We start from the raw sequence: 10,366 nt of genomic DNA, 5'->3' as shown, positions 1-10,366 counted from the left end.
TGCCAGTTGAAGTTATCTTCCAGCTTGCTATGCACTGATACAAACTTTTCAGGTCTGAATGTTTAACCAGCCATAATTATAGTATAATATAGTATTAGTTTTGCTATCTTCATTAGGATCAAATGGGAAAATTGTTCAAATATTTTACTAACATCAACATATACAATACCACATACTATGTCCACCATGCAATTAAACTGGACACTCTATAAAAGAAAAAGATTAGAGTGGTTTGGCATGACCTGTTCATTTCTTTGAAAATGTATTATATCCTGTCCAACCTCTAAAAACAGAGTTAAAATGAAATGTAAATATAGAAATAGATGCATTGACATTCAAAAGGCCCCAGGGATCTGTATTTTAGGGTTTAATTTCATAAATGTTTAGTTGATTGACTCATTTGGACTAATTTTTTTCAATATTTAATTTTAAGCATACCTGGTGGTAATTAAAATATTCTGTACTTAGCATTCAACTGAGTAAATTAAATAGCAATCATGCAGCTTTATCATTTTTAATGGTAAACATTGAAAAGATAATAATGTTAAGTAACAACTTACAATATTTCTTACTGAAATCAAAACAACTGATTTACACACTTTTCTTAAAAATGTTTTAACTAAAAAGCTAAGTAAAAGTTTGTTATCCTTGTTAATACCATTTCTAAAGAATGAATTTCTGCTTTGCTGTGAAAATAGCTGAATAATTTACGATTACTTACATTTTATTAAAAAAAATGAAAGCTATTTTTTCCTTAGTGAAATCTGCTTTCCAAACAGAACTCTTTATAATTTATTTTACTGGAGTAAATAATAATAATAAAAAATAAGCATCTAAATATTATTACATATTGCACAGGTAATGAAAATATTCTACATGTTATCACAGAGGACACATCTACTGCTTTTAAAAAAGCTTTCTCCAAGCAAGCAGGTATAAATATAACAATTTAAAAAGTATTTCAAATGAATTTGTCATGTGTACACATATTAGGAACAGTCAGCATTCATGCAACATTCCTACATCATAGATTTGCATTTATTTTTTCTAGATGCTTTTATATATTTTTTACAATGGATGATAAAAAGTATCTTCATTTAAAAAATATTTAACTGAAAGGCTGCAAGAAACCATATTTCAGTTTATATTGAAATTAGAATCAATCATCATTATCCTTAGGTAAGAATGCTTTTTCTAAGGTGCTAACAAATTTTTGTCTCATTTGTGCTTTGAATTGCTGATACCATTCCATAAGTATTTTCCTTCTTTGAATCTTTTGTTGAAGTGTCATATTTTGCTCTTTTTCTAAAACAGCAGGAAGCTCTTTCCAGTCTTTAATAAAGATAAAGGGAGCTCCTGTGGTCTTTAGTAATTGCAGTGGTGCTCTATGGTGCATAGATGAATTTCCACAATTGCCTGGTGTCATGACATCTTCTACCACAGGAACAGAGCCAAATGAACAAGCTTCATAGATTCTATAGCATTCGGTATTTACTCCCACTGGACATAATGTAAGATCACTCTCCAACAATGCATTTTGATAGATCTGCAAACTCTCATTAGTTTCTTGAGGAGTCCACCTAAAACAAGACAACATCTGAAAATGAACTGTTTTTGAATAAATAAATAGTAAATAAATAAATATAAAGATTCACAATCTATTTTCAGTATAATACTTCAGTATGGTAGCTACAGCAATAGAAATGCCTAAAGATTAGGCAAATCATTAAATCTATTCAATTATTACTGCTATTATACTTAGTAACTAGACTATATTTTTATAAATTACCTTGAATAAACAAATTTCCTTTGACTTGAAATGGACTTCTACTGATTTCTTGCACCCATTTTTGGCACCAGAGCAGCAAAATTGATTCCTCTGTCTATCCTATAATTTTATTTTCCTTAAAGATCTCAAGCCAATTTTGTTTAACATCTGAACTCAGATGATGCCACTTGCTAAGGGATGGTAGAGACACTCTTAGAAGGAAATTCACTGTCTCTGATCCTGTACCACATGGGTATCAAACTCGATAGCATCACGTGACATATCATGACGTTTTTTGCCTTTGCAGAGTCAGGGTGGGCATGGACTGTGTGTGACGCATCCGGCCCGTGGGCTGCCAGTTTCACACCCTTGCTATAGCAGAACTTCATTCTATTTCACACATTTAAATTTCATAAGTAAACACAACACCTACAGCATTTTAAAAAGGCATCACAGTTAGAAACCTTAAAAACATTCTTATCCCCAATAATATTGGCTGTTTTCCTCCATGGTTATAAAGATGATTACATTATATTGCTACTGCAGTCAAGACAAATATACAATATTTTAATCCTCTTAAAGGTTTCATGATTATGATATTTCTTACTGTTCTCTAGCTGAAATCCAACAAAGCTTGTGAAGCCCACTTTGCATCAATATCTCCAACACAATTTCTCTAGATGAATTCTTATAAACAGTTCCCAAGAAGTTACACTGATATGGTCTTGGTCTTTGGAGCATTGACCAACTTGGTTCAACCACAGGAAAATGTCTATAACTATAAACAAAGAATTGCATAAGTATGCTAATTGAATTGAAAAGAATATTTTATTACCGTGATGGCGAACCTATGGCACCCATGCCACAGGTGACACATGGAGCCATTTATGTGGGCACGCCATCCCCAGCCAAGCTTACCTGCACTGCCCATGTGTGCGCATCCCAGCTGATTTTTGGCCCGTTTGAGGCCTTTTTTGGTCTCCCTGAGGCTTGAGGGAAGCCTCTGCAGCCTTTGGAGGCCAAAAAATGGGTCCGTTTCATTTTCGGCCTCCAAAGGCTGCAGAGGCTTCCCTCGAGCCCCTGGGAGGGGGAAAATGGCCTCCTCTGGGCTCCAGAGGCCCTCTGGGGGCTGAAAATGGGCACTTCCAGTATTTCCGGAAGGACCATTTTTTGGCCTCCCGAGGCTGCAGAGGCTTCCCTCAAGCCTCAGGGAGGCCAAAAAAGGCCTCAAATGGGCCAAAAATCAGCTGGGAGGCGCGTGCAGGCGCTGTGCAGGTAAGGAAGTAGGGAGGAGGTGTTGAGCACACATGTACGGGGGGCGGGGCGCATTGTATTGTAGGTACTGGCACGCGTGTGTTTTCGACACACCACACCAAAAAGGTTCACCATCACTGCTTTATTAGGTCTGTTAAAAGAGAACAATCCTTATATGGTCTGGGAATAACTGAATGCAGTGGTATTTATTTTTCAATTTGGCAACACAGGATTGTACTGTCATCTACTTCTTGTTTATAAGAGCAATTTTACAAAGTTTAAAATTTTAAATTATTTTCATGTTAATTAATTTTATATACAAGAATCTGAGGAAAACAGTTCAAATTTCATACAAATTTTAAAATTGTTGTTTGATAACATTCAATACTTACGTTGCTACTCCCAGAGGCCACTGAAAAATATCTTCTTCATTTATTATGGGGCTGTCATAAATTAGAAAAAATAGTTCTACAAACCCTCCATAGGATTTTAAATAAGGATAAATCCATTCATTCTTGCACTGTTCATTCCCAAGCAACACAACAGCAACATGCTGCAGCCTGTGTGTTTGCATTAGTGTTCGTGCATAATGTAACCACTGAGTGGCGTAGGAGATCTTTCCCTCTTCTCTGCCATTCAGTATTAAGACAATAGTTTCAGCTTCTACAGAGAAGTAGCCAGGAACTAGAGATGGGCCTGTGATGAAACTGTAAACAACAAAGCACAAACAGAAAAAAGTGCACAAGTAGGTGTGTGTGTGATGTATGTTTCACATACACACCTATACATACACATACATAGAGCCAGTTTAATTAACTGTTGCCACTTGTCTCTCATTGGTGTTAAATGTAACTTTACTCTTCTCTTCTATAGGATGTATAAAACTTCTCCAACACCAAAAAGTTCATTTTAATCAGTCAATGTCAACCCTTAATGCAAAGTCTTAAAGCCCACTGTGATGACAATGTGGATGCGAAGTGAAATGCAACAGTGCAGTTATTTATCATACAAATACTGAGACTACTACTTGAGGCTGCTGAGATTTTTGTTAGCATAACAGTATCCTTTTGTCCAGTTAGGTAGCAGCATTTAGCCAATCTTGGTGAATTTCAAAACTTTAAGGATGCTGGACCTGATTAGCTAAATGAAAGATTGCTTTAAGATTGCACTGAGGAACTGAAGAAATATCCTGCTCAATACAATGTGTCTAAGTTCAATTCAGTTCTGTACATCTACCATAACATCATATTTCTGAAAGCAAACCAGTAAGATAGAAACAAAAGGATTGCTTTGGTTTTAAATTTAACAATCCTAAATGTAAAGAGAATCTAATCAGTGCAATCAAAGCTGAAGTAGCCTATGTTTTTCAGGAAGGAGAGCTGACTGATCACGTGATCTGCCCACTAGCTATCTTATCAGTTCATCTTTCACAGAAACATATCCTTCCCCTTAGTGTTTTGGTATAATATAAGCTCTAATCCCTAGGCAGTTTCATTTTTGGAGGCTGAAAATATTATACTTTAAGGGTACCACCTCATTAAATCATCACTGCATCCAGGCTAGATGGTAGTATTATATGATAAATGTAAAAAGATGGCTTTCTCAAATCAAGCAAAGTAATTTTTAAAAAGCACACAAAGTATTTTTTCCTCCACTTATGGTGCTGAATTCAGAATTCCCAAGCTGCATATCTCATTTTTAAGGAAGTGCAAAGCCATTCAGCTTTCCCTTATGCAGTAATTATTTTATCTGGATTAAGGTTTGGTTTATTAGTCTTCATCCAATCAAAATCTATTTCCAGATACCTGTACAAAATTTTCTGAATCTTCCCAGGATTTGGAAGTGCAAAATAAAGCTATATATCAGCTACATACTGAGGATAACTTAAAAAATGTAAGGAAATGCTGGCCTCTTTTGCTGCTGATTATGATTATATCTATGATGCATGGGGAAAAAGCCAGAAGAGGTGAAATCAGACCAAAAATGTCTGTCCTTTCATCTTCATAAAACAGTTTGGAAAACTGATAAGATCCAATTCATTTCCTTTTTCAAGTAACAAGTTATTATTACAGGTTAGGTAAATTTTCTACAACTTTAAAAGCACCACTACTATGACGTGGGAAAATACCCGAACAAAGCTGAAGGCCATACATGTAAGTACCCGCGAAAACTTAAGAAAACACACATATATATATATGTGTGTGTGTGTGTGTGTGTGTGTGTGTGTGTGTGTATGTAAAGAGTAGGGTCTAGACTAGAACAGGGCTATCAAACTCCTGGTCTCCGGGCAGATGCATCACATGCCCACGCCTGGTTTAGCAAACAGGGAAAAAGTCCCAATACATCATGTGACACCACCATGATGACTTGAGTTTGACACCTCTGGTCTAGAACAAACAAATCAAAGGTTCCTCAATTCCAGTTTTAAGAATCTATTTATTTCCCCCATTGGCAACAGATATTTTTTAGTATTAAATAGGACAGGAAGAATCCATGTTGTTGAATAAACATTCTTACTGGCATTTTCCATTATCTAATGTGCCAAATTATACAAAACATTACATTAGGCTATGAAAATACTATCAGTATATTGAAAAGAGACTTCATACAGATGATACCTGAAATATGATTTTCCTATTTTTGTGCTTCCTTCTCTCCACTGAGCTTTTATATCTGTAGGCTCAAGCAAACCTTCGAAGATATGCTGCCATAAATAAAGGCCTATAAAATACAATTTACAATGTAATGATTAAGGAAATAGTTGGTGTTAAAAAATAATAAGATAAAAGTAGCCAAGATAAATATGTAGAAAAATAAAACAAAACAGAACAATTTCAATGCAAAGAATGCAAAAGAAATTTGCTGGATAGATCTATATTAAGCTATTAAGTGTAAATAATAAAATACAAATATAAACATTAAGGAATAAAAATTAGGTGTCTCCAGACAATACTGCTGGGTAAATAAAAGAACTTTTACATGACCAAGATTAGATTTCAGAATAATGATTTTTCAAACCAGAAATGACAACTTCACCTAGGAATAAATAATCTGCTCCATTCAAGCTGTTTAGCAAGAGATGGAAATTTTTATTAAGTCATTATTCCTCCCAATACTAGCTAAACAGGAAGTGTGGGATGCCTGAGATATTAAAGAATTATTTCATCTATAAATAGAATGGGCACATTCAGATTTTCCCAGTTGTGCTATTTTTTTAACAGCAAATCCTAGAAAGCAGGCCTTCCACAGTTTTGATATCTTACATTGACTTATTACATTTTGTAAAACAAATGAAATAGTTAGACCCTAACTTACAATCTCTCCTAAGAAGTTAAATCAAGAAGCGAATAAGGAAATAGACTTTCTGGGAAAAGGTGATTTTCACTTTTCTACAGGATGTGCTTCAAAATAACTGCTGCTTCTTTCTTGAATACAATTTATCAATGCTACTGTCCAGCAAATAAATCTAACACTAATTTAAAAAGAACTAAGTACTGTAATTTGCACAGCACTGATGATATAATAGGCACATAAGACTTTAGAAGTAGCAAAGCATAGTTTTTGTTCACACAGATACAAAGACTCATTATAAATTACACTGAAAATATTAAAGTTTTGAATTTGAATTGATTGCTTTGATTTGCTGGAATTATTCCAATGCTGTTCTGATCACTCTGAAAATTTTCTTTTTTTTAGTTTGGAACAGCTGTTTTGTGCTTTAAAAGAGATCATTTCAGAGATAATTGCAAGAATTGTTTCAACTCAGACCCTTAGAAACACACAGGTGTTTTGGCCCTCTGACTGAAATCTGTATAACGTTAGCTACATGGCATAGATAAATGAGAAATACCTCTTCTGATAAGAGAAGAACAGGATTGGGGAAGAATGGCAACTAACCTCCCACAGCATCATATTTTATGGGACAGTTTTTAATTTATTTATTATATAACTTCATATATAATTATATACAATTACACAGTTAAATAATTTTATAACTAGAGATACAATTTTAACATTTCAATCTCTATGCTTGTGTTTATACACACACATATCTCATATATCTTATTTTAAAAGTAACTCTTGGGGTTTAACAATTACAAAATTATGTAACTATAAAAACAAATTTTATAACTACAGATAAGAGTGGTATCCAAGTAAATTTTTAAGTATGTTGACAGGCAATTGTTTATTTTATTTATTTTATTTTATTTATTTATTTCATTTGCCAATTGTTTACAAGATAATAAGTATAAGTGTATACATAGTTGTGAATACATGAAATGGGTACATATAAGAAGAATAAAAGAATAAGAGAAACAATAGGACAGGGACGGTAGGCACGTTGGTGCGCTTATGCACGCCCCCTACAGACCTCTTAGGAAAGGGGTGAGGTCAATAGTAGACATAGAATTGTACGTCTCATTTCATATTTAATTTCATATTTAAATTTCATATTTAATTTGACTTTAATTATGTCTTCTTGAAGAAATCCTAACCAATATTAGTGAAATATACTTCTGGCTCATTTGGGATTCCTAGGGTACAAATATATTATTTTCTAACACTTACATCCAATGACAGTTCAGAAGATAAACGTTTGCAATTAAGCAAGTAATAATATTAAAAAAGAGCATTTACTTTGTTAATTACAAATGCTTACCAATAGCAGCTTTCCCCCAAATTTGTACCCTGAAGTCTGTGGATTCTTGTTGCAATGACGTTTTTTTTAGCATCTGAAGGCTACTTGCAGATTTCTGCTGCAAATAAATTTTCTCATCAACTTCCCAAGGATTCCATTCTTCAACTCCCAAAGCATGTTCTAGGAATAGAAAATGAAAAATCACATGAAAATCTCAAATGAATTGCCTCAAAAAGAAGCAGTTACTCCAACATGCCTTTCAAATAATAATTGTTACAAACACATTTAGAACACATACTAACAATCAAGTATCAAAAACATATAATGAAAACATCTACATTGATCACAGTATCTCCAAATAGAAACCTATTTGAAATCTTGAAAAGCCTTTGCCATTCGGGGCAGACAGGTAGTTTTCATTTTGAAACCAAAATTAGAACCAGCAATTTGATTGTTAAGTGAAGCAATCTCCAAGTGAAACTGTGATTGATCTTTAGTTTTATTTTACTTTACATACCTGTGAAGACTGTAAACCCAAGTATTGGTTGCAAAGTTACTTTGTATCACTAAACCATTATCATTCTATATATGCAAATATTATTCAAGCACACCTATTTGATATTAGTTGCTGGAGTAAGTCTCCCCAACTTGGATATCCTCTCTATGCCACACTGGCTACTTGGGCACCACTTAAGGCTCACTGTGCCTTCCTCGTGTACTTTCCCTGAACTTTGTGTACCCCTGTGCAATCTTCCCAAGTTACACTGGACTTCCCCTCATACCCTTCCTAAACTTTGCTAGGCCTCCTTTGCACACTCCCCAATTCCTACTGTCCCACCCCACAGCTTAATACTGCAACTGGGCATTGCAACTGTCATAAACATGGGTTTGTTGCCAAGTGTCTGGATTTTGATCATATGATACTGCAATGGTTCTAAGTACGAAAAATAGTCATGTCACTTTTTTCAGTGCCGTTGTTAACTTTGAACAGTCACTAAATGAACTTTTGTCCCAAAGATATTTTTTCAGGAGGCAACTGGACTTCCTTGTTTTTGCTTGAAGACTGAGCTCAAGAAGCTTCTTGGATGAGAAGCAAAACGTCTTCAAGAAAAAACAAGAAAGTCCAGTTGCCTCCTGAAAAGTACCTTTGAGACAACCATGACCTGGATGACTGAGAATCTCCATAGACATAAACAAACTGTTGTTGAGGACTGTCTGTATGGAAAACAGTGGGCATTACAAAAACCTAATTCATACATACCACCAAATGTGTACATGTATAAATGATTCCTCATTTAAAAACAGTGACTTCTGTTCTGTAACTTCTCCATATTCCACCAAATCTCATCATTTTAGAATAAAAAAAAATTCCAGTGTAGGAAAGGATTTGCTGGTGGTGACAGACCCTTATTCCAACTGTTCCACTGAAATCAGTATGTTGTACAATGTACAATATGAAGCAATCACAGTAGAATACTTAATTTTTTGTTTTAGTGGTGAATTAGTCTTGACTCCTGTTGACTTCCCGGAAAAATCCCTATAATTTCCTTGTCAAGATTTTTAAGAGGTTTGGCATTGTATGCTTCCTAGGGTTGAGTGAGTGACTGGCCCAAGATCACCAAGCCAGCTTTTTTAGCCTGATGTCTCAACTATCACACCAAACCAGCTCTCTTTATAAGAACATAACTGTGGCAAACTAAATAGACTACACACCCTTAGAAAAGATATACTGTAGGTTCAAAAGTGCAAATGGACCTGTTCTGCTATCTTTCCATTATTTTAACATTATCGAACAAATCTAATATATATTGTAACTTTCATATGAAAAGACATTTCATTAAAAAAATAAAGATGTCAGAGAGACTCTGGAGTGGTCCGGACGTTAATGCTGAAGCACTCACATCCTGAATTGTAAAAGTTGCAACATAACATAGCTAACTCAGTGGGAATATGCAAATCCCTTGATGGGATTATTTGAAGCTTTATATAACATATACAACAGAGAGGCCGGTATCCTGCTTTGCCATGCACTGTGCTGCTTAATGCATCAGAAGAAATTGCATGTTTAAGCAGACAAGCCCTCGGCCGGAGGGATCTACTGAGTTCTCTCAGACTAAGGACAAAAAAGCGCTTTTTCCACCTGAGGGTGCTAGGGCGAAGCGCCCACGTTTCGTTACCTCGCCCCTGCTTCTCCCGCTGGCCCGCTCGTGAGGCAGCAGGCCGGCGAGGCTTCAGGAAGACGCTGTAAGCCGCGTAGAGGGAAAAGACTAAGTATGCGACCAACAACGCGGAGCAGAGTCGCTTCTGAGTTAGCCGCATCCTTCACAGCCCAACTGGGGTAGCCATCTTGCGCAGGTGTGGAAGGGCTTCGCATCGTGACGCCACTCTTAGGCGGCTGATGTTTTGGCCTGACGCGAATTGAACTTGGATTTGCTTGCTCCACTGTATTTTTCCCCCCAACGCGGCCGCTTTAAGATGTGTGAACTTCAACTCCCAGAATTCCCAAGCCAACGATCAGTCTTGGGAGTTGAAGTCCACGCGTCTTAAAGAGGCCAAGTCGGAAAAACATTGGCTCCTTTAGAAATTCCAAAAAGAGCTTGTTGAATAATAGTGTTGTTTCTTTCTTCACTGTGATGTCTTTGTAACAGTCGTTAATAGTCGAGTATTGAAATCGCACTGTTTGGACGACGTTACATAAGAGAAAC

At 35.7% G+C, this 10,366-nt stretch overlaps 1 protein-coding gene across 2 annotated transcripts; it reads right to left on the bottom strand.

Moving 5' to 3' along the window:
• Positions 1–358: 358 nt before the first annotated feature.
• RXYLT1 (ribitol xylosyltransferase 1) lies at positions 359–10,020 on the bottom strand. Of its 2 annotated transcripts, XM_026667796.2 has the most exons (6): positions 9,839–10,020; positions 7,683–7,841; positions 5,641–5,743; positions 3,415–3,729; positions 2,376–2,546; positions 359–1,580 (listed from the first exon to the last, which is right to left on the bottom strand). In XM_026667796.2, the coding sequence occupies exons 1-6, from the start codon at positions 9,978–9,980 to the stop codon at positions 1,160–1,162; spliced, it is 1,311 nt and encodes a 436-aa protein (XP_026523581.2). In that variant the 5' UTR covers positions 9,981–10,020; the 3' UTR covers positions 359–1,159. The 2 variants fall into 2 exon arrangements, with proteins under 2 accessions (XP_026523581.2, XP_087824074.1); XM_087967948.1 differs by lacking the exon at positions 2,376–2,546.
• Between the last annotated feature and the right edge of the window lie 346 nt (positions 10,021–10,366).

The sequence above is a fragment of the Notechis scutatus genome, chromosome 6, assembly GCF_049901735.1.
Source record: "Notechis scutatus isolate UNSWTSFEM ecotype Mainland chromosome 6, rNotScu1.2, whole genome shotgun sequence".
Taxonomy (NCBI): Eukaryota; Metazoa; Chordata; class Lepidosauria; order Squamata; family Elapidae; genus Notechis; species Notechis scutatus.
Note: the sequence above shows the minus strand (reverse complement) of the source record. Positions and strands in the feature narration are given on the sequence as shown.